This window comes from Aquarana catesbeiana, linkage group LG05 (genome assembly GCF_042186555.1).
Source record: "Aquarana catesbeiana isolate 2022-GZ linkage group LG05, ASM4218655v1, whole genome shotgun sequence".
Classification (NCBI taxonomy): domain Eukaryota; kingdom Metazoa; phylum Chordata; class Amphibia; order Anura; family Ranidae; genus Aquarana; species Aquarana catesbeiana.
In genome coordinates, this window is record NC_133328.1 from 413,514,646 (window position 1) to 413,540,048 (window position 25,403).

A 25,403-nucleotide genomic window follows, 5' to 3' on the forward strand; every position below is an offset into this window, starting at 1 on the left:
TGTGTCCCATGATGTACTCCAAGAAAAGGATTTTACAGGTAAGCTGTAACAAAAATCCTGTTTTTGTGCATTTAGGAAAAAAATCCAGGCTTTTTTTTTTTTAACCGGTTCCCGACCGGCTCCTGTACTTTTAGGTCGGCAGAATGGCACGGCTGTGCAAAGTAACGTACCCATACGTTACTTTGAATTTGGCGGCGCGCGCGCCTGCCGCGTTCTCCGTGAGTCAGATCGCGGGTCCCGCGGACTCGATCGCCGCAGGCATACCCACGATCGCTGCACGGAAAGGACGAACGGGGAGATGCCATTGTAAACAGCATCTCCCCGTTCTGCCTAGTGACAAGTGTCACTCGATCTCTGCTCCCTGTCATCGGAGCAGAGATCAGTGACGTCACACACCAGCCCATCCCCCTAACAGTTAGAAATCACTCCCCTAGGACACACTTAACCCCTCCCCGCCCCCTAGTTGTTAACCCCTTCACTGGCAGTGTCATTTATACAGGAATCAATGCATTTTTATAGCACTGATTGCTGTGTAAATGACAATGGTCCCAAAAATGTGTAAAAAATGTCCGACATGTCCGCCATAACATCGCAGTCACAATAAAAATTGCTGATCGCCGCCAATAACCGTAAAAAAAAAAATTAATAAAAATGCCATAAAACTATCCCGTATTTTGTAGATGCTATCACTTTTGCGCAAACAAATCAATAAACGCTTATTGCAATTTTTTTTTTTTTTTTTTTTTTTTTTTTTACCAAAAATATGTAGAAGAATATGTATCGGCCTAAACTGAGGAAAAAAAAAATTTTTTATATATTTTTTGGGGATAATTATTATAGCAAAATGTAAAAAATTATTGTTTTTTTTCCAAAATTGTCGCTCTTATTTTGTTTATGGCGCAAAAAATAAAAATCGCAGAGATGATCAAATACCACCAAAAGAAAGCTCTATTTGTGGGAAAAAAAGGACGTCAATTTTGTTTCGGAGCCACGTCGCACAACCGCGCAATTGTCAATTAAAGCAACGCTGTGCCGAATCGCAAAAAAATGCTCTGGTCAGGAAGGGGGTAATCCATCCGGGGCTGAAGTGGTTAAACAATTTAGTCTTCCACATTTTCACAGCTATTACTGTGAAGACATCATTCCATATTTGGAGGTCAAATCTCTTTTCTCCAGATATAAAGAGTTCCCCCTTGTCCTTTGTGATGACCTTTAAGTGAATAATAATAATAGATATCCACTGACCAAAATGCAGTATACGGCTCTGCACTACTGGGACAATGATGAAATGCTTTAATGTTTATTTAATCATAGTTGAAATGTATTTTACAGAGCTCTACTGCTTGGCTTGGCATGTAACCCTAACCTAAAGGAAGTGTCTCTAGATCTCAGCAATTGTGAGGTAAGAAACAGATGTCTACCTATACACATGGTCAAGAAATTGGTTCTAGTTTTGGAAAATTACGAAATATAAAGAATATATCAAGTTAGTTGACTTCTTTATATAATATGGACTTGCACTATGATCTTTCTTTCTGCTTTGTGAGCCATACATGTGGATTGTATTTCATCATAACCACTGCACTCTAACCAGCTCAGTTATGTATAGTGCTGGTCCCCTAATTACTGTATAACGTCAACTTATGTTTTTCCTCCTCTTTCAAGACTGAGAATGGAACAATCATTAAACTACATTTTGTGAGCCCCGAAGGAATTCTTCATGTAATTCCCTTAAATCAATTATTTCAGAGCTCTTGACATGCTCTGAATTGTTTCATGCTTATTACAACTGGTATAATTATTTTTTCATAAGGCTGATGTTTTGCTGATATTGGCGTAATACATTTTATGGTGTTTTTAATTTTTTGAGTGATGCATAATTTAAATGTGGCTATACCTTGGTACAGATCCTTTTTTTCAGTACCATTATTTGCATTAATTCATAACAACCAGTTACATGTAATCAGATAGTGACCATCAAAATAATGAAGACATGTCATGTAGCGCGCATTTAATCACTGCAATTTTTTTTTTTTTTTGCACTATTTACTATATAAGTAGTGCCAGTTCACTTTTGTTGTTGGCCTATTACACTGAAATGTAACCATTTGTGTTCTGTCCTGCTCCCTGGGATCCCCCCAAAACATGTACTTCTCTGGTTCTGCTGCGCCTCCTTTACCCACTGTGCCTCATTGTTGACGAGACTGCCCATCATAGCACTGGGACAGCAGTGAGACACAGATGATGGAAGGAAGCCCAGAGACAGCAACTGATGTGTGGCAGAAATGCATACTTATATTTGGGGATCCCGGATAGAAGAACAGACCTAGAGTGCAGGAACCTGGAGTTACCTACAAGAAAAGGTAAGTATAACATTTTTTAATTGTCACAGTTTCAATAAATTGTATGTTTTATATATGTACAGCATATTTACAAAACATATACTATATTCAAAAGTATTGGGATGCCTGCCTTTACACACACACACATGAACTTTAATGGCATCCCAGTCTTAGTCCATAGGGTTCAATATTGAGCTGGCCCAACCTTTGCAGCTATATCAGCTTCAACTCTTTTGGGAAGGCTGTCCACAAGGTTGAGGAGTGTGTCTATGGGGATGTTTGACCATTCTTCCAGAAGTGCAATTGTGAGGTCAGGCACTGATGTTGGACGAGAAGGCCTGGCTCGCAGTCTTCGCTGTAATTCATCCCAAAGTTTTTCTATTGGATTGAGGTCAGGACTCTGTGCAGGCCAGTCAAGTTCCTCCACCTCAAGCTCTCTCATCCATGTCTTTATGGACCTTGCTTTGTGCTCTGGTCCAAATCATTTACTGGCGGATGAATCATGGTGAATTATAGTAACTTGACTGGCCTGCACAGAGTCCTGACCTCAACTCGATAGAACACCTTTGTGATGAATTGGAACAGAGACTGCGAGCCAGGCCTTCTTGTCCAACATCAGTGCCCGACCTCATAAGTGCTCTCCTGGAAGAATGGTCAATCATTTCCATAGACACACTCCTAAACCTTGGACAGCACCCCCAGAAGAGTTGAAGCTGCAAAGAGTGGGCCAACTCATAAATGAACCCTATGGACTAAGACAGGGATGCCATTAAAGTTCATGTGTGTTTAAAGGGCATGTGTCCCAATACTTTTGACAATATATTGTACATATGCCTGGTAAGGAAGATCAGTATGATGGGATTTAGTTCTAGGTTAAAAATTTTTATTGGGGGAGAAAAAGCAAGCTCTTTTCCAGAGTAAAATACAAATGACTACTTAACTGCTGATTGCTTATTAAAAAAAAAGTTCTTGCTGTTCTTGTGGTTTGGTCAATAAAATTGATCAGTTATGATTCATATAAGCAGTTTTTACAGTGTGACTATTTGATATGACCATCATATTTTAGACTTGCTTTTAAACAAGTAGCACATAGGTATGTCACCTGTAATTTTACAGTGCCAAGTCACAAGAGTAGCATCAGAAATGTAAAATTATTGAAATTAATACTATATTTGCATTCTTGGCAAATATAAATGTTGTGTGAAAAAGATTCATATGAATTTGACACCAAAGATATGTTCCCTGGACTTTGGCTTAAACAGCATTTGGTTGGCGTAGCTGTCTTTAGATGTTCAAACTATACATGTGCACCTTATAACTGTACAGTATAGTAGTGTGAGTTCTATAAAGCCTGTGAGATTTCTCTCATATTCTCCATCACACATTTGCTTTTCACATTCTATCCACTTTTGAAAATCTGCTTTGCCACCCTGAAAACTGAGGAGGTGAGCAGAAGTCCCTCAAAACGTCATCTTCTTCTAAATCCAGTGCGTAGTGTACATTGCTAAAGATTGACCTACAGCTGGCAATAAAAAATAAGAAATTGGTACGAGCAGTACACATTCGGGGGAATTAAGTAAAGCCTAACACCTTTCTGGAGATAGGTCTCTTTGAACTACTTGCACCCAATCCTGGCAAGCATTTGTGACAGTTTTGGTACCGACACAGATTAGAAAAATGGTGGTAAGGATTTGCCAGTGCTCAGAGTGAGACATATCTGTGCTGTCATTAGAATGACATCTTCCCACACAGGGCTCTATCCCTGGCCCCATTAAGCTGCTGTTTGAGTGATGTCCCAGCCAAAAGTTATATGTAAACAAGGGGCTGGGGATTCTTGTGGTGGCATTACACAGATATGGCCCACTCGGAGCTTGATGGCGAACTGAGAGACTAGTTCCCCATCAGATCTACCTAACTTTTGTTTGACCGTGCACAACAGTGGGTGAATTTGAAAACTATTTGTCTAAATAGCAGCTTTGGATCCGCCCACTGCCATGTGCTGTCAATAAACAGCAAGCAGACCTGATGGGGAACAACTAGCCTCTCCGTTCCCCACCTGTCAGTGTGATAGGCGCAGTGGCCGGGTAGAGAGCACACTGAAGAAGGGGTTGTCCAGTATGGACATATCGTCCTCCATCCTGGGCTCTGCCAGATTTATGTAGCTGTCTATGATAGGTACATGAATGGGGCACAGCACGACAATTTCAGTGCCTCAGACTAACAAAATTCTCAAGGGTATCTTTGAAACCCTTTATGAATTGGCCTTTTTCTATTTCACCCCCCAAGTCTATATTTACTGCTGAGACCTAGATACATGTTGGCACCACATATGCTGGTGGTGGTATAATGCATTATGAGTAAATCATCTGCATTGTATGCACATACTGCAGAACATTTCCTTTTTTTTCCTTTTATTTAAATAATGCTGGCACATAATAAAGCAGAGGATTGGAGGATAATTTTTCCATCTTCCAGGTAAATTAACAATGTATATTTACTGAATGGTAAAAAGTTGACTTAAAATTTGGCCAACATATTAGTTGTCATCCTGGTAGTAATGTTTTATGAGTACAAGAGGCATTCAAATTGGAAACAGAAATAGTTTTATCCAACTCTGAACAGCTATTTATTCATCTTTAATCAGGATAAAAGTATGATTCATTGCAGGTGCATCTTCTCAATAGACAAATGGCTTTCATCCCTGCATGTCTCCTTTTTATGTCTACATTTTTATTTGAATTTGTATCACTATATTTTGTACATGCAATACTATACATAATAAAAAGTAAAACTGATTATTGGACAGTGGGCTACTATTATCTGGGCCCAAGTGGGAAAAAAAACACAAGCTGGGATTACTGGGACATCTGCTTTTATAGATGTCTTTCTTGTTAGGAGAAGGACCATTGAGACATGCATTTTCAAACCAAGCCTCAGTGAAGCCTCATATCCCATAAATAAGGTAGACTTCATAGCTATAATTTTAGTCTCAAAGACTACATTTCCACCCATACCTTGCATAGGTCTTCTGAAACTGTAAAATAACCTCTCTTGAATCTGGTGGTGGTGGACCAAAAAATACTGTTGGACCATTACATTGGCCGGCTTTGGGTCATTTTCTCCATTATATGATATGAACCTTAAAATGTGTCATCCATTGTATATTATTCAGCATAGATCGCTGAATACAGTTTATAATAGAGCAGAATTCTATTCAGGCTTTTGCAATTATATACAAGTATGTCTGGGAATACACTGATCATTACCAAAGGTAATTTTGTAGTTAGCGGGAGTATGACATGACATCAACTTTTAAAGAGAGCACCAGTAATGGGAAAACTTGCTGCTGTCCTAACCCAAGATACTTGACCTGTGTGCTTAAAAAAAAAAAAACAATAATCCTAAATTACAAATGGCCACCTATTAATATTTACAGATATAATAAAATATATTATCTAGATATAAATATAGGAATAGCAGTGGATAATTTGTGAAAATAAACCTTTTTATGCACAAAGTTTAATTCCTATTTGTTCATCTAACTGAAAGGCAGTACATGCAGTCTGTCTTCAACTTACAATATCTGATAAGGTAGTTCTAGGTATTTTGTAAAGCTGGATTTTTACACTCTTCTGTTGTAGTGCATTGCATTCTTTCAATCGTTAAGATGCAATACATTAAGGCAAACCACCAAAACATCCCAAAAAATGGACGGACACATTTTAACATAACACAACACATCCCAGCGCATGGTAGTACGTTACTAGGCATGGTGGTGTGCTGCAACACATGTGCGTTGGAGCTTCGCTGCCTTATTGTGATGGCATTGCAATGCACATACATGTGTGTTGTGAAAAAGTGTGAACTTAGTCTAAGGGTGCTTTCACACTGCCATGCTGCGGTTTGGCCACAGCGTGGGTGCAGTCCAGTGTACCCGCTGTTTACCATAGACTTATTATGTTCCACATTTTTTTGTGTGTTTTCTGAAAGCGCATCAAAGTTGCAGCATGCAGAACTTTTGGTGCGCTTTCAGAAAATGCACCAAAACCACAGGACATAATGGAAGACTATGGCAAACCGCAGATAACTCACAGGAAAACAATGGGTACACTGTGGTGCACACACACTGCAGCCAAACCGCAGTGGGGCAGTATCAAAGCACTCTAAATGTCCCTTAAAACTAGCTGGGCAACCAGGTAAGATGTGGACATAGAAATAGTGGCTTTATTCCACCAAAAGCTCTACAAAGCCTCCAGGCTCCTAGAAACGGGATAGGACTTACTACGCTTCTTGTAAAACAAGTTTGTTTTCTCTAGTTCACCCAAAAATCCTAAAACTCCTCACCAAGCGTATGTAAGAATCTTTTGTCCCAAGCAATCGACCCTCTGTGTTCATAATGTAGCAGTGCAGTTGCTTGGCATGGGACCCAGAAACTAGTGGAGGTGACTGTAGTAAGCACCACTTTAGTGATTTCGAACTCTCAGGAAGATCTGACAGGTATGACACATACATACTTTTCCAAGATAGACCAAGAATTCATCTTTAATTGATGAGGTCCCTCCATCTGAAACTGTGACTAAGATTTACAGAAGGACAAAATCTGAGTTATCAGTTTTGGATTTAATAACTCCTTGACTAAGTTCCTGTTGAAAGAAAAGGTCCTTGGGTGACTCTGAAAGGAGAAGTCCTAGATCCTATATTTCGACTACTAGCAATTTATCAGTTTGCTTGCTTCCTACGGTCTAGCCTTAAAACAAAATATTCTAAACTCACCATGCTCCTGTAATAATCTTTTTGATTTGAAGTGAATTGACTTAAAACATTTCAGATTTGTCTCGAAACAAGTTGTTAAAAATGAGTTGGATTCCAAACAGCAGATTTTCTAGAGGAAGGTTCATTATGTTTTGCAATTGTGCCATTCTATAATTTATATGGTTTTGCATGAATATCTTTTGTGTACTTATCTCTGTCTGCTTTCCCTGAAATGCTTCCTAAGCTTGGTCACTGTGTAAGTACCTTCTGTGTCTTATCGCAGCCTCTCATTTTATTTTGTACTTCTTTTCTGTATTATCTTTGTATTTAGCAACACCTGTTTAACATTTCTTACATTTAGCATTAAACAAGTTTTTGTTGCATTCTTTTTTCCCCCATTCATTTATTGGCACAGAATTTCCTCTGCCGCATGTTCCATAGTCAGAGCTGCATAACTGATTGAGAACTGGCTTTCTCAGTCTATCATTTGAATACAAATGTCTTCCTTTGTGAAGCAGATAGTCATTTATTAGACTTATCAGTGCGTGAATATTCTCCAGTGTACCTGATTTATAGAACATTTTTATAGAACAAAAAAAAAAAATTATGTAGCAAAGGATTGTGCAACTATCTCTGGTCAGAGAAAGAACAGAGCTCTATGGAATTATTTTTAATGAACTTCGTTAATTACATTAATATTTTTTCACACATTATGTTCATTAACATCTACATTAAAAAAGTACAAATGTGCTTTGTTTTGCTCTGATTAGAAATGCAAAAAACTGACATTTTAAGCTATGGTGCCCATTAAGTTTCTCTTGAAGAAACATGCATGTTTCTGGTAGCCTCGGGTTGCTTGTGTAAGCACATTGGACTTTTCTGTCTGCATGGGGCGAAAAGGACGACTCCTTTAGAATGTGTCTTTCAACTTGGTAATCTACAGTTTTCTGCAATTCTGAATATATTACGCCTTGCTAAATGCTGGCTCTCTTTACAACAGACAGTACATGTCACCGGGCACAAGTACACCAGCCCTTGTAGATTTGTGTTTAATGTGATATTCCAATGATCAGTGTTCTATATGCATTTCAAGCACATTTATCATGAAGAAAAATGCAAATGTTGAAGCACAATTGATTGCTCAGTGTAAATCTGCTTGATACATTCCAGGTGCATCTAAACAAAATGTGTACAGCCTTACAGTCCCTTTTCTAAAGAAAGCAGTCAAAACTTGTGTAGAAAAGCCTGTCTCCCGTCAACATGCTGCAGAGAATATTTGCTCTCTGTGTGGAAACATTGGAGTTGATTTACTAAAACTGGAGAGTGCAAAATTTGGTGCAACTGTGCATGGTAGCCAATCGGCTTCTAACTTCAGCTTGATCAGTTAAGCTTTGAGAAACAAACCTGAAAACTGATTGGTTTCTATGCAGAGCTGCTCTGGATTTTGCGCACTCCAGTTTTAGTAAGTCAACCCCAGTGTTCTCTCTGCAGAAGTCTGACACACGCCCTGCTTAGTTAGACCTATACCTCTACAATCAGTAAAGCTTATTCTCACTACTGATTTTAGCTCCATGGGTTTGCAGGGGCAGCACTGCTTCCATGTAGAGATCAAGGCTCCCTATCTGCAGCATACTGGCAGGGAAGATGATTTTCTACTAGGGCTATGCCTGTTTTCTCAAGAAAACCAACTGTAGGAAGTTGCAAAAAAAAAAAAAAAAAAAAATCCCTGCACTCTTGGCTGCAGCAGCTTTTTGACTTTTTACTAAACAGCAGCAGGAAGGGGGCACGAAGCATATCAGAGGTGACCCCTACCGCTGTTTAATAAATTGGAAGAGTTGCTGCAGCCTGGGATGCAGCAATTTGTTTTTTCTTTTGACTAGTTTGCTTCAATGTGCAAAAAGCCAGACTGGAATCTGGGGATTTTGCAGTGAAGCATGTGGTGAGCCACTTACCTTGGGTGGTATACATATCTTATACATATCCTAAGTATGACTTTGCACATCATAATGCACCTGAACTGTATTTGGCCATTTTAAACTGAACGTTCAGGAGCAGAATTGAATAGTAAATACATCTGCCAAGGCTACCAGGTATATTTTGGCTGTGTGTAAAACCTTAGTTAGGAGATTGCTGTTTGGATCATTGCAAAAAAGGAATATTTATTTAATGTTTTCCTTTTTGAGCATTGTTTACCTTTTGCATTTAATTTAATTGTTATAATAATACTTAAATGACAAGCTGTTAAACTGCTTGACGATAATTATAGAAAAGCAAAGGTGTTTCTTAGCTGCCTAATTTCATGCAATAATTTCTAAGGAGATTAAATGCTTGCTGCTGTTACAAACATTTTGCATATAAATTATTTTATTAATAATTTAAAAAAAATTTTGTGAATCTAACCTGCAGTCAGAGATAGATTTTATTGGCTCAGTTGATAATTGCTGGAAACCTCCAGTGAATGTCTTCAAAACATGGTACTGTTATGAAGATCTAGGTTAGTTACAAACCAAACCTAGACAGCATTTCAGTTTGTAAATTACAGTTCAACACCACTTGCTTTAGCTATGTGACTTAAAACTGGAAAAGATATTGGATCTTTGGCCTATAGTCGGGGTAATAACCTCCCCTAAAATGGGTGATTATATAGGTACTGAGTCCTTCAATATATTGTACAATACAGACTAAACCCCTATGAGATAAACGACATAGGACTTTCAAGATACTCCCCTATAGTATTTTATGTTTGATATATTTATTTCTTGGTTTTAGTTACATATGTCACATAAAACCTTTAGGTCACAAGCTGTAGTATACCTTCTTATTGTACTTGTACCTTGTATTTAGCTAAGATCAGGAGGAGCCCAAGTACTAGAAGGCTGCATAGCAGAGATTCATAACATCACCAGCTTGGATATCTCTGATAATGGTAAGTGAATATTTTTGCATATGAATGAAGTTGAGATGACGACCCTGATATCTATGAATGTCGGAAACTTGCACCAAACAATATCTGCTGAACAAGCATAGAAGTAGCAAAGGACCATGCTGGATATTTTTGGCTTTTTTTCCTATTGTCTTATTCAATAATTAGGTCTGTGGTGGAATTGACTTGCCATGTTCCTATTTCTATCCTCATTTGACAGGAGGATCCAAGTGCATATTGTTATCCCTATATTTGTTTAAACAAAATTGATCAGGTCATGTCTGTTTTTTGATAACCCTATAATGCCCATTTTTCTAAGCCTACCTGAACGTCTACTAAGAAATAAATAAGGTTTAATAAGAGATTAAAAGTACTGAGTACCAGTACCAGGAAATCAGAAAATTCTCCCTTGCAGTGGTTTACACCCATGGTGCTGTAATTTCCCTGAATGTTCTGTATGCAGTTGGCGTGCAAAACTCCCCAAGAAATGTTATTTTCTCGTGTGATTGGCATACTGATTTCCTGAGACATCTGCATTAATATACAAGTAAATTGTTGGCATCCTATGTAATAGGAATTATTATTTTTGAGGAGATGCTCTCAATGGGTTAACTTCCAAGGGATGCAGAAATTGCAACTTTTCTCAATGAAACACTAAAGTTAACCAGGTGGTTATAATGAACCAGGCCCTCCCATTCAGGAATCAATCTGGCAAGGACAAAATGGAACTATAGAGCTTTTTTTCTTCTTTACAGAAAGAAATCTGCTACAAAGTTTGTTAAAATACTTGCAGTATACATCACCCAGAGAAGACTGTGTTTTCTTTTTTTTTTTCTCTCTTAAAGTGGTAGTAAACTCTGTACTACCACTTATACCTACAAGTAAGCATATAATAAGGCTTACCTGTAGGTACTGTGAATATCTCCTAAACTGTAGGAGATATTCAGAGGGCATGCAGCCGATGAGCGCATGCGCTCTGATAGTCTGGCTTACAGTGCTGGACCTTCAGAGCCTGTGCCGGAATCGGCGGCTCGTATGCGCATGAGTGGGAGTGACGTCATTGTGGCTCCAGCCAATCACATAGCCGGGGCTCATAATTCTGGAAGACAGACAGGGGGAACATGTCAGCCCTCTCAGCGGTGACTGAGCTGGAGGGCTTTGTTTCAAGGTGAGTATTTCATAAAGTGCTAGTATGCAATGCACACTAGAACATTATGCCATTGCCTTGCAGGTTTTTGTTTTTTTGTTTTTTAAATCAGCAGTTTACAAAAGTAGAGTTGGATAGGCAAGGTACAAAGTTTCTATGGCTCTTACTTTTATTGGCTTGGAGCATAGTTGAGTACAACTCCATTTGTTTTCAGAAAAAGGAAATGAATGACAAGTTAATCAGGTTTCATTATCAGTTTTTCATTGCATTTAGGAACATTATCCTATCATGTTGTCTGTGCAGTAAACATCAGTACAACAAGGAGATTTCTAATATGAATAATCTGATCCCCATTGTGTGTTCAGTCTATTTGTCTTTTCTAGCAGAAAAACATTCTCTAAAGAGTAAACAATCAATTCTCTGATATAGGCTTGTTGAAAAGCTTGCTGAAATACAATTCCTAACTAAAATGTTGCTGCAGCACCAACCATCTCTTACCTTTCTGCTATTATTTTGATGGAACACTTATCTCTTCACAGGTTTGGAATCTGACCTTTCAACTTTAGTAGTGTGGCTTAGTAAAAACCAATCTATAAGACACCTAGCTCTAGGGAAGAATTTTAACAACATGAAATCCAAGTAAGTTTTTCTTTGTATTACATGCTTTGTACAACTACAGTAGTCGATATTTTGCCACAAAAGCAATATATCTTTTTTGTTTCTGTAGAAATCTAACCCCTGTTCTGGATAATTTGGTACATATGATACAAGATGAGGAATCGGTGAGTAATGCTTCTTGACCATCTGTCACAATGATCAAGCAAAGATTCTTGTGTGTGGGCCCCAACAGACTGACTCCTGAATGACCAATCTTGGAGGAAATGCTTTTTCCCTGTTTTGAATTTTAAAACAAATTTACCAAGAGAAGGCCAGCTCCAAATATGCCTTCCAGTTATTAACCCTCTGTTTTTCGGAAAACATTCAAGGCTGTGTGATCTAATGGTTCATGTTTATGCTGAGATCTTTCAGACAAAAGATAATGTACCTGTGCCTGCACCTCTGACCACTCTCTAAAGCCTTTGGTTAACTTTATTTATGGGTGACAGGCTTAATTTAATATAACATGCTATGCAGTGACCCGTAGAATCCAGTCTGTGATAATATATTGCTTGAGTAATGAAAGGTAAAATACAGTTGCTATTGCATTCCCAAAAAGTGTCAGTTAGTGTTAGAATGTCCGCCGCAATATCGCAGTCCTCTAAGTCGTTGAATGCTGCCATTACTAGTAAAAAAAAACTTTAAAAATATCCCATAGTTTGTAGACGCTATAACTTGCGCAAAACAATCAATATACGCTTATTGGGATTTTTTTTTTCAAAAATATGTAGCAGAATAAATACTGACCTAAACTGATGAATGAATTTTTATTTTTTAATATTTTTTATTGGATATGTTTTATAGCAAAAAGTAAAAAATATTGTTTTGTTTTTTTCAAAATTGTTGGTCTTTTTTGTTTAGAGCACAAAAAATAAAAATACCACCAAAAGAAAGCCCTTTTTGTGGGACAAAAAGGACATACATTTTATTTGGGTACAGTGTGGCACGACCGCGCAATTGTTAAAGCATAGCAGTGCCGTATCGCAAAAAATGGCCTGGTCATGAAGGAGTGTAAATCATACAGAGGTCAAGTGGTTGACCCGTGAAAACTGTATGTAACTATAAAAAGCTCAGAAAACGCATAGCAGATTTTATATAAAGTATATAAATACAAATGAGCAGTGGGTGGATACATTGGTAAGGCATACACAAGTGCAAAAAAAAATGGTGACCCAAAGAAAGCTGATCCTGCAAGAAATAGGGCAGCCCTTTCAAAAAGTACAAAATAAGCTGTTTTGAATGGGTAGAATTAGCATGCATTCATTGTATGGGTGCTGGATTCTAAGACAGGTGGAGGTATTTCCTTTGGTAACCAAACCAGTGTTGCTTTATTTTTTTAACCTGCACATGATGACAGATGGAATATTACCAGTTACTGCCTATTTTTTATGAATCATGCCCGCTGTTGTCTGAAGCACACAGACATAGCCATGAGCACAGGCTGACTCTTCCATCACAGGCATTGAGCTCTGTGGAGTTATAAAAGGTTTAGAAATTTCACTTTTCCAAGAAGCTGATGTCAGAATAATTCCTGCAACAATAGCGTCCGTGTTTTGAGTTCTCTGGGAAATTTGTTTTTTCTTGGATTGAAATTCTAGTCCTATTAGCATATTTCTAAAGTAAATGCAACATGTAAGAATAACCTGCTGAAGAGTTTAAATATGCAAAAGAACCTCTGTTAAAATGCTGACTTTCCCCGCAGAGAGGGCTGCGCATTTTTGCAGCTTCCTCCAGTTTTCTCAAAGCTTTCTCTTTCATCTGGTAATATCCTTTTTATTCACGCTCCTAATGTGTGTCTTCAGTGTTACTTTTCATCATGGAGAGAATGCCTCTGGCTCATTCATTATTAGATTCACATTTGCTTTATTTTATTCTTATTCTTTTATTTTTTGAGGTCAGTACTTTTCCAATATTTATTGCTTTGATGCAAATGAGTTTTTGTATCCCCTCTCTGAACAGTCATGTCGTGAAATGTTTCAATTTATAGTATACCATATCCTATAAAGTTTTGAAACACTTACATACAGAATGATGTGGACTGTATAAATCTCCCAAAGCAGTATGGGACATATACTAGAAGTCAAGGGTTTCATATCAAACATAAATGCAAAATGCCCCTTGCAAAGAAACTATTTTGTTCCTCTGGGATGTTTTTCTTTGTTGCAACACTTATATGATTGCTCCTTTACAGTGGTGCCACCAAATCAGAATTGTTGTATCTGTATGCTTGGCTGTCAGATTTGTCGGTGTTCCCTACCACATTCCACCACTTACTACCCCATTCACACCAGCTGTGACCTATCTGGCATCACCAGAATTATTGTCATTTCTTCCTATTTATTACTAGCACCAGCCAATCAACAGCAAAGCACTTGCCTTTTAGAATATTGATAATAGTTATAATTGTTGTAAGATTAAAAAGAGAAGGTAGGATGATTTGGCCCATTGGAAAGCAGAAATTAATGAAAAAAGTGTTACAATACCATTTGAATAGTTTTTTAGTACTTGTCATGAGAAAGAATGGCAAACGCTTCAGGACCCTTTAACAATAGTATGTTCCTGACAGCGTACAGTATAATATGCAAAATCTGAATGCTTCGCTGGGTAGCCTAAAATAATGTTTTATTAGATCTAGGAAATATAAGCCTCAATTTGTAATAGTTCTATTATATTTGCATTATATCAGAGTGTTGGGTTAATTGGTTGATTTTTCATCTCCTTTTTTTGTTTAATCATGGGTCATTTAAATAAAATAAATGTATGTATTTCTATCTAAAGGGAATTTAACAGGCTGAATACTTATAACGCGTTAATAAATTTAGAGTTTTAAATTAAATACTTATTGTTATCTTTATCGATGTATTCACTCAAAATTCACCCAACTTTCACCAAGATTTACACTTTTTTAAATAAATTTCTTGTAAAAATTTGTGAATTGAAGGTGAAAGTTGGTTTATTTTGGGTAAAGTTGGTAAACCAACTTTCAGTATATAGTCTAAAACTCTAATGTATTAAACCTGTATGTATATTCAGCCTGTTAATTTCCTCTGCAGTTCACATTTACTAATACCTGCAGTCAACATTCCCCTGTGATCTAGCTTGTTTAATCATTTTTGGTGTCTTCTAAATGAAGTAACAGCAGTGTTCCTGAAAGTAGAGATGAGGAGATCTCAGAGCTAAAAGGCTTGTTCACCTGCTAAGGAAATTCATCATGACATCTCCATTAAGTGTGGTGTAAAGGACATTGATGGTGTACACTCCATGCATGAGGTTACTGTTACCTGATGCAGACCAGTGAATAGTCTCATTAAATTTATTGTGTGTATAGAAATGTTAATGAATGCTCAACTACCACCAAAACATTTCATTTTGTTGAAGAAGAAAGGAGTAAAAAAGGGTTAGAGCTTCTATCAGGCCATTTTTGTGTTGGGGAGATTTCCTTGTGATAGGCTTTCCTGAAGAGATGAGTTTTCAGGGATCACCTGAAGGTAGCAAGAGTAGGGGATAGCCGGATAGATGGAGGTAGCGAGTTCCAGAGGATGGGAGAGGCTCTGGAGAAATCCTGGAGACAAGAATGGGAGGAGGAGATGAGAGGGCTTGAAAGCAGGAGGTCTTGAGAAGAGCGGAGAGGTCGATTTGGGTGATATTTGGAGACAAGATTAGTGATGTAGCTCGGGGCAGAGTTGTGAATGGCTTTGTATGTTTATGTCCTGTGTAGGGATTGGAGTAGAGGGTTGGCAGACACTGAGCGGTTGCTAAGGTGGATGAGTCTGGCAGCAGCATTCATGATAGACTGAAGAGGGGATAGCCTATGGAGAGGTAGGCCAATGAGAAGGGAGTTGCAATAGTCAAGGCGAGAGAAAACAAGGGAGTGAATGAGGAGCTTGGTGGTTTCATTTGTTAAAAAGGGGTGAATTTTAGAGATGTTACGGAGGTGAATTCTACAAACTTTTGACAACGATTGGATTTGAGGCTGAAATGACAAGTCAGAGTCTAGGATTACACCTAGTACCCTGGCGTGAGGGGAGGGACTGATGGTTGCATTGTTGATTTTGATAAAAAAAAGTCATGGAGGGGGGCACGGGGGGGGGGGGGGGGCAGGGAATATTAATAGCTAAGTTTTAGCCCAATGCATTATTGCATGTTAAGGTGAGCTGCATTAAGACATACTATTCTGAATGGGTTGGCAGTGCACCGCAATCCACGGCAAATTGGACATGCACCTCTTTTCACAGTGCAATGACTGAGCCGTATGGTCCTATCTTTGTAAGAAGACTAGGTGCAGGTACATCTCTCATCAGTGATTTGTTCTGCAATTAGTGTAGTATGGTGTCCCTGCTGCTCAGGGCTGAGTCACAGTACAGCTATAGAATGGGCGGGAGATAACTGCTTATTTTTTTATTTTTGCGGGGGTCTTGCCACCTGCATGCCTTCAAGTGGTAAATATGAATTCAAATTATTTTTTTTTTTTTTATAGCTGGAATATTATTTAATCCTTTGTCATTTTATTTCTTGTTGTGCTGAAATTCAAATATTTATTTCTTGGTCATAAAAGAAATGCAGGATATATTGATACGTAATTTTTTAGATTTTTATTCATTATTTAGGCGAGACACTGAAATGTGAAATATGCCTGAATACTACATGACAAGCAAAATAATGTATTGTCATTGCAGCCCTTGCAGTCATTGTCACTGGCAGACTCTAAGCTAAAGACAGATGTGACAATCATCATAAATGCTCTTGGTAGTAATACATCATTGACCAAAGTAGACATCAGCGGTAATGCCATGGGAGACATGGGAGCTAAGATGCTGGCTAAAGCTTTGCAGATCAACACGAAGCTCAGGTGAGTTCTGACTTTTTCTTCTGTTCAATTTGTTTTTTTATATTTTTAATATGCAAGTCTGTAATAATGGCAAGAGGTGTTTGCCCAGTCATTTGAATTTTTACTTTTTTCTACTTGTACGCTCAATATTTAAAGCTAAACTCCAGGCAGCAGATACAAAAAAAAAACAAAAAACGTTTAATTCAGTTATGTTATAAAAAATAACTGAAGGACTCCATCGCCATCAGAGAACACTGATCAACGCAGCAGCCTGTGGGGAAATGCAGCATGGTGCTGCTGCAGTAATTACACAGACTCCAGTTTCAGAGAACAGAACTTGCAATAATGCAGAATCCAGTAATTCATAACAGACTCGGTGGGAAGGCACCCGACTTGGAACAGCAACATGTAGCAGAGCAGGTCCCAAATGTACTGGCAGCGTCTGTCTTGAGGGGTGGAATGTGACCTGACCAGTCCAGCCCCAAATGGGGAGATCTCCAGGTAGGATGGTGTGTCCCTATCCTTTCCCTACTTGTCAGGAACCTCTCCCTGCCGCTAATTACTGTCCCTGTCAGACAGGTGACGAGTCCTTACATTACCCATATTCAAAATGCGTGCCCCTAGCCTGGGAGCCAGGGTCTTAAAAAGGCTCTGCCTGACCCAAGAAGGCTGCTAGTCAGCTGGGACAGCAGCATCCAATCGGATCGCTTCCCTAGTGACCCTGGAAACCATAGAGGAACCATGTTCCTCTTGACTTCCTCTCCCCTGCAATGTTGCTGCAGTTGAGTTCCACCTGCAGTGGAGAAAGCAGACTGCATCTGCCTACAAGCTGATTGGCTGCAGCACTGATCGAAGCATGTGTTTTAATAATATAGTGGACCATTTTAGATACAGGTAGAACTTACTGAGGTTCTTGGGGCCCATTTGCCAGTGCATCATTTACCATCATCATTATGGTTTGTTTTTGTATATAATTCAGTTTAAGATAGCTACTTGTATTTCTGTGTTTTGGTAATACTGATAAACCCATTGAAAATGGTTAACTATCTAAAAATTCTCCTTATGCAGCTTGGTCTTAATATGCTTCTTTTTACATTTATAACCTGCCTTAAAATCAGATGTGCTTTTTCAGTGTGTCCTTTTTCTGCAGGTGTTCAATGGGCAGCATTTTTTTCTGTTTACAGTAATGAAAAGTATTCTTGACAGTTGGAAGGATCATGTACAGTTCTAAGTGCTATTTTTTGGCATTTCGCATTTTTCATCACTCCCTCATTAGCAGCACTCAGACTTTTTTATGACTAGCTGCTATGTCTGTGCAATTCTGTTATTGAATGAAGCACTGGTCATATATTAGGTATGAGGGACATAGGAAGATCTCTCGTTGAGAGGCAACTAACATACCTGATCGTTATGCTGCAGGAAACCATGACTTTTATCCCCTTCTCCACTTACATTTGTATGCAGACCACCAGTGAGGTGTCCTTTCCAATTTTTTCACTGCACAATAACAAGAGCATTCAGGGACGTACAAGAGCTTGATTTTGCTTGGTTCCCATGTAATCCTCAGTTCTTTTTATTGCAGATGTTAAGCTTTTACCGCTGAGGTTACTGAAATCCAGCAAGGACCCTGGTCTTATTATTGCTCCTTACAGTCTGAAAGAAATATTATACCTTTGAACTGACACTTTTGCCTCCAAACCTAAAAATCACTATTGTTTGTATAATCAGTCATGCTCCTATATCGAGGGTACTGGTATAAAAAAGTAAAAACACATTCAAATAGTCTGTGCTAAAATCATCATATCTTTGGTTCTAGTACTTAGTGTTACTAAACCCAGGACCCTGCATTCACTATATCTGGTCTCCCACAGTACACAGAACATGACAATGCAATTATTTTAGTAAATATAAACTGCTAAATACCTTTTCTCATCAGCAGTATATAGCAGTCTTGTGACTTCTATCAGTGTCTGCTTAAAGCTTGTAGGATGAGTTTTCATTCTACCCTGACTGTCGTATGAGGATGCAGAACCCCCTGACCCTCTGTCTGGACAGTGCTGAATGACCATGTGCTGATCACATGCACTCTCCTAAGACTAAAAAAAAAAACTCTCTAGAAATACACACCAAACTGAGCACATGCAGAGTGCCCCCAAGGCTCTGTACTATCAGGAAATGATTAGGGGACAGTGGAAGAAGGGGAGGTTCAGAGGAGACAGGATCAAACAGCCTTTTTCCACAATGCAGAGGATTAACCCCTTAGGTTCCACAATGAGTATAACCTGCATGTTTTACATACAGACTAATTTTTTCTGTTGAGGGTTTAGTAACACTTTAATATTGTTAGTGCTAGTTGTGATAGTGCAACATATTTTAATCAAAGGAAAACCAGAAGCATTAAAGTTATAAAACACAACAATAGTAGAGAATTACGTGTAAGGTTAGTTCAGATCCCATACTTCTCATATACAAGTAGCACCATTTTAGTTGAAAGACAAGCTGTGGGGCGAATTCTCTGCATATATTTAACATATTCTTTGTGTTCTTATGGTAGGACTGTGATTTTGGACAAGAACAACATTACAGCACAAGGATTCCAGGACATCGCAGTAGCTCTAGAAAAGTAAGTATGGCAACACTGCTGCAGATAGTAATTTTCATGTATTAACAGGAGAACATTTATCCATTCATTTATTTAATGTATTTTAGCTGGAGAAATGTTATCCAATAATTTATTTACAGTAATTTCAAATTTCACATTGCATAGCAAAGTCCACAGAACATTTACATTCATCAATGTCTCTGTAGGAGGAACACGCTCAAGCCAATTTTTAATGGAAGCCAATTAAAACATCAGTGTTGAGAATCGAAGGGAGAACGATTTAGAGGGAAAACATACAAACTTCAGGCAGATGTTGTCAGTGGTGACAACTGTACCCAATGCTGCAACACCGCAGTGCTAAGAGCTTAAACCAATGTTCTCCTCTATCAGTTCTAAAATGTTCGAAACCAAATAATATATTTTCCCTCTACAATTGTATACCCAAACTCCAACCATTCCTCGCCCTTTCCCTCCTTCAGCATCCCCACCTGTCTATACTCCAATGTTGACTGGTGTTAGAGCTTAGACAGGGATATGACATAGGGAGGATTTTTCCTGCCTGTCCTGATTACAAATGCGCAGCGACTGGACTGATTTTGATCCATATGTGGTCAATGCAGTTGAACAGAAGTCAATCTACTGATCAACTTCTGTTCAACTGCCCCGTAAAATAAAAGTCGCTCAGCCAGCAGCTGCAGTGTATTTTGATCTGTGTATTCTGGCAGCAGGAGAGTCTCCCCATTGTCAGAATACCTTAGCACAGCAGGGAGGATTCCCCCATCGACCTTGAATGTGTGGCAAGGGAAGTTGGTTCCTTCTTTAGTTCAGCCCCCTGGCTGAATGAAAAAAAAAAAACAAGCAAACCATGTATGGCCAGCTTTAGTATACAATTTTCTGTGTGCATGCAAAAGAGTTTCACCATCCTTACTTCACCATTCACGTTAGCCAAAGACTTCAAACCCAGCAGGGTTTGAATACCGTAAAAATGCAAATGCTAATGACTGAGGGGAGCAAGGACATTGCACCTGTGGAGAGGGCCACAAGCTTGTTTCTGTGCGGTTTATTGCTTTTTTAAAGTAAGCTTGTGAGGGCACCAATATGGGAACCACTGTTGCTTCCTATTCTAAAATGCAAGTTTCCCATGCTGCCATCTTAGTTTTACTAGGATTAGGAGTCACCGACCTATAGCAAACCATGCAGCCTGTTTTGTCAAACCCTGCATGTTTATTCCTGGTCAGTGACTTACTAGGCTGTGAAGACAGGATCAGGATGACAGCCCTGGATAGCCAATACAACAAAACAAAACAAAAACTCTTGCGCATAAATGTATAAGCCCGACAGTTCAAAGTTCTCGATGGATGGTAGCTTTCAGCCTTCCTGCCCTCAAGGATAGGGAAATCCTAACATACAGACAAAAAACAGAAAAGAGAGGGCGCACCGGCCTAGTGCATTATCTTTAAAACGGTTTATTAAAACGGAAAAGTACTACTCACAAGGGTAGATAAAAATCAATATAATTATAATAGTCAAATGATGGTAGCAGTCTCCAGACCTATGGACAAGACGTGCAGAGCGCTGCTGGCTGAGGCGTTTCGAAGGTAGCACCTTCTTCTTCAGAGCCTGAAGAAGAAGGTGCTACCCTTGTAAGTAGTACTTTTATGTTTTCCGTTTTAATAAACCTTTTTAAAGATAATGCACTAGGCCGGTGCGCCCTCTCTTTTCTGTTTTTTGACAGCCCTGGAGCATGCAGATTTTAAAATCATGTCAGCTTAGGCCAGCCATAGAGATTCAATTAATGTATGAGCAGGCTGAATGTACCAAGTTGATCAATCAACCTGGGTACAAGCAATCTGCCGGATTTTACTTGCGATGATCACTAGCAGCTGCTATAGCCGCTAGCAATAATGAATGTCTTGGCAGGAGGGATTCCCCTGTCACCACTGTCTGTGTTGATGGGGGAATCGTGCAACTTTCATTTGCACTGTCCATTGCCTGCTTTAAAGGGGAACTGCAGTCTGCTCACATAATTTGTAATAAAAACATCTTTGCCATTCTGTAGCTTCCCCCCAACCACTTTGCATATTATTTTATAAATACTGTGATTCTGCACTTGCCAAATATGCTCCAGAAATCTCCCTCCACCAAGTCTGGCTGAATTTTTTTTAACTGTGTGCAGCTGAAGCGGCTGCTTGTTCACTTCCTGGATTTACATACACACAGAGGCACACCTCCAGCTCTGCAGCTCTCATTGGCCCTCTTATGACTCACACCCCCCACCCACCCCTCCTGGCAAACTCTCACAAGAGTAAGATCCCTTACACACTGAGGCAATTTTCAGGCATTTTAGTGCTAAAAAAAGCATCTGAAAACTGCCTCTCAAGCCGCCCCAGTGTGAAAGCCTGAGTTCTTTCACATTGAGGCGGTGCGCTTGCAGGACGGGAAAAAAAGTCCTGCAAGTAGCATCGTGGGGGCGGTGTATACATCGCTCCCACACCGCCCCTGAATGAATGGAAACCGCTTCAGAAGCGCCTATAAAGCAATTCGGAAGAGCCGCATCACAGGTGCCTTTATCCCCTTCTTGTGGGTTAAAAACGCACCGTGGTAAAGTGCCGTTAATACGAGCTGCGCTTTACCGCCAACGCCGCACCGCCCCCGCCCCAGTGTGAAAGTAGAGAGCTGTGCATGATGTCATAAGCCTAGGCTAATGACCAGACAAAAAACAGGAAGTGGACTGTATAAGGTATTTACTGGCAGAAAAAAAATGGTTTACTATCCAAAGTTAAAACAACAAGGGCAGAAGATTTAATAGATGGAATGTTGAAAAAATGACTGCAGGTCTGCTTTAAGTACTATAAAACATGTCTGTGCTTATCTCTGTTTTTTTACCTGGTTTCCTTATAGTGAATCTGTGTATAAAGCACATTTAAAAAGCTAACATTAGTGGCAAGTTACTGACGGTATAGTCTGTAACTACCTATTGCTGAAAGACTCTCCCTACCCAGAGCCTTCCAAGCAAGAGCCATTTCACACCTTTCATTTTGGTGCAGTTTGGTTGCAGTATGTTAAAAAAGCACTTGCTATATCTCTGATCTATTTTTCCAGCAAAACACACCAAGTGATATTAAACCCAAAAACAAGAACTTATTATATTGCAGCTTACCAATCCAACTATTGGTCCTACCAGTAACATACCTCCTGTCTTAATGCTGGAACACACAGGCCGAATATTGGCTGGTTTCTAGTAATGGCAGCGATCTGCGATTTTTAGCAGCACTGCGACATTGCGGCAGACAGATTGGACACTTTTGACACATTTTTGGGACCATTGACATTTATACAGCGATCAGTGCTAAAAATGCACTGATTACTGTGTAAGTGTTACTGGTAGGGAAGGGGTTAACACTAGGGGGCGATCAAGGGGTTAAATGTGTGTCCCCTCAGTGTGTTCTAACTGTATGGGGATAGGACTGACTGGGGGAGGAGACCTATCGTTGTTCCTACTTAGTAGGAACAAATGATAGGTCTCCTCTCCCCTGACAGAACAGGGATTTGTGTGTTTACGCCCACAAATCTCCGTGCTGGCTCTCGTGCATGCGATCGCATGTGGCCGGTGGTGATCACGCCCACCGGCCATGCGCATCAGGTCCCTCACTGTGCAGCGTGCGCGCCCTCTGGCGTCTCTTAAAGGGGACGACGTACCCATACAGGATTTTGCACAGCCGTGCCATTCTGCCACAGTATATTTGCGCAAGGTGGTCGGCTAGTTGTTAAAGCAGGTTTCCTTTCTTTTTTTTGTTGACTATTGTAATGTTAAATGGTTTGTTTCAACACTCTAACGATCACTTTTTGTGGACAGTTTGGTCTGTTAAAGGAAGTTGAATAATAACAGACTTACTGGCAGGATCGGCTGCAAAAAATAAAGGAAAAAATCCTTAATAAGGAAACTAATGTAGCCAACACATCTAAGCTGCAGTATGATATAATTTTGTTTTTTGGGTTTAATGCCACTTTATATTTAGGCTATTTTCACACTGGGGCGGGGGTGCGTTAGCGGTAAAGCGCTAGTTTTATCTGCGCTTTTTGGCCGCTAGCTGGCCGGGCTCTTTTATCCCCCGCTAGCGGCCGAAGAAAGGGTTAAAAGCGCCCGTGTTGCAGCGCTGCCAAAGCGCTTTGCAAGCAATCATTTGAAAATGTCCATTTCTCAATCTTCACATGGACAAGCTTTTAAAAAATAAGTGCAATGTGGATTGTCATGTAGGAGCTTAATTTTATATTTTCTATATTTAAATAGCATTATATATATATATATATATATATATATATATATATATATAGCATTATTTATAGTCATTTGTAGAGTATGTATGTATGTTTTTTTTTATGTGTGTATATGGCGATGCCTGTTCTAAGTGGAACCTGACCTGTTAAACCGCTGTATGTTCTTGGCCACCATGCTGCAGCTCAGTTTCAGAGTCTTGGCAATCTTCTTATAGCCTAGGCCACCTTTATGTAGAGCAACAATTCTTGTTTTTTAGATCCTCAGAGAGTTCTTTGCCATGAGGTGCCTTGTTGAACTTCCAGTGACCAGTATGAGAGAGTGAGATTGATAACACCGAATTTAACACACCTGCTCCCCATTTACACCTGAGATCTAGTAACGTTAACAAGTCACATGACACCAGGGAGGGAAAATGGCCAATTGGGCCCAATTTTGGACATTTTCATCTAGGGGTGTACTCACTTTTGTTGCCAGCGGTTTAGATATTAATGGTTGTGTGTTGAGTAATTTTGAGGGGACAGTAAATTTACACTGTTTTATACAAGCTGTACACTCACTACTTTACATTGTAGCAAAGTGTCATTTCTTCATTGTTGTCACTTGAAAAGATATAATAAAATATTTACAAAAATGTGGAGGGGTGTACTCACTTTTGTGAGATACAGTGTGTGTGTATGTATATATATTTAATATAGTTGTGTGCAAAAGTTTAGGAACCACAATTTTCATGATTGTGATTTATAAATATTTGGGTGTTTGGATCAGCAATTTCATTTTGATCTATCAAATAACTGAAGGACACCGTAATATTTCAGTAGTGAAATGAGGTTTTTTGGATTAACAGAAAATGCGCAATATGCATCAAAACGAAAAATCACATCAATCATTTAATAGAGCCTCCTTTAGCAGAAATAACAGCCTCTAGAGGCTTCCTATAGCTTGTAATGTGTGTCTGGATTCTGGATGAATGTATTTTGGACCTCTCCAGTTCAATTAGGTTTGATGGTTGCCAAGCATGGACAGGCCGCTTCAAATCACCCCACAGATGTTCAATGATATTCAGGCCTGGGGACTGGGATGGGCATTCTAGAACATTGTACTTGTTCCTCTGCATAAATGCCCGAGTAGATTTTGGGTCGTTGTCTTGTTGAAATATCCAGCCCCGGTGTAACTTCAACTTTGTGACTGATTCCTCAACATTATTCTCAAGAATCTGCCGATATTGAGTCGAATCCATGCGACCCTCAACTTTAACCTGATTCCCAGTACCGGCACTGGCCACACAGCCCCACAGCATGATGGAACCTCCACCAAATTTTACTGTGGGTAACAAGTGTTTTTCTTAGAATGCTGTGTTCTTTTGCCGCCATGCTTAACGCCCTTTTTATGACCAAATAACTCAATCTTTGTTTCATCAGTCCACAGCACCTTATTCCAAAATGAAGTTTGCTTGTCCAAATGTACGTTTGCATACCTCAAGCGACTCCATTTGTGGCGCATGTGCAGAAAAGGCCTCTTTCGCATCACTCTCCCATACAGCTTCTCCCTGTGCAAAGTGTGCTGAATTGTTGAAGGATGCACAGTGACAACATCTGCAGCAAGTTGATGTTGTAGGTCTTTGGAGGTGGTCCGTGGGCTGTTTTTGACCGTTCTCACCATCCTTCGCCTTCGCCTTTCCAATATTTTATGTGGCCTGCCACTTCTGGCCTTAACAAGAACTGTGCATGTGGTCTTCCAGTTCCTCACAGTGCACACTGACAGCTTATACGTCTGCGATAATTTTGTGTAGCCTTCCCCTAAACCATAATGTAGAACAATCTTTGTTTACGGGTCATTTGAGAGTTGTTTTGAGGCCCCCATGTTGCCACTCTTC

The 25,403-nt window shown here is 39.4% G+C and overlaps 1 protein-coding gene across 2 annotated transcripts in view; it reads left to right on the top strand.

Annotated features, from left to right (window-relative positions):
* Window positions 1–25,403, top strand: part of CARMIL1 (capping protein regulator and myosin 1 linker 1) — a 475,715-nt gene that overhangs the window by 328,688 nt on the left and 121,624 nt on the right. For both annotated transcript variants that reach the window (XM_073631176.1, XM_073631177.1), the window contains exons 17-22: window positions 1,333–1,402; window positions 9,939–10,020; window positions 11,704–11,803; window positions 11,892–11,946; window positions 16,498–16,670; window positions 19,204–19,272. In XM_073631176.1, coding sequence (XP_073487277.1) covers window positions 1,333–1,402; window positions 9,939–10,020; window positions 11,704–11,803; window positions 11,892–11,946; window positions 16,498–16,670; window positions 19,204–19,272 — 549 coding nt within the window. The remainder of the gene's footprint in view (window positions 1–1,332; window positions 1,403–9,938; window positions 10,021–11,703; window positions 11,804–11,891; window positions 11,947–16,497; window positions 16,671–19,203; window positions 19,273–25,403) is intronic.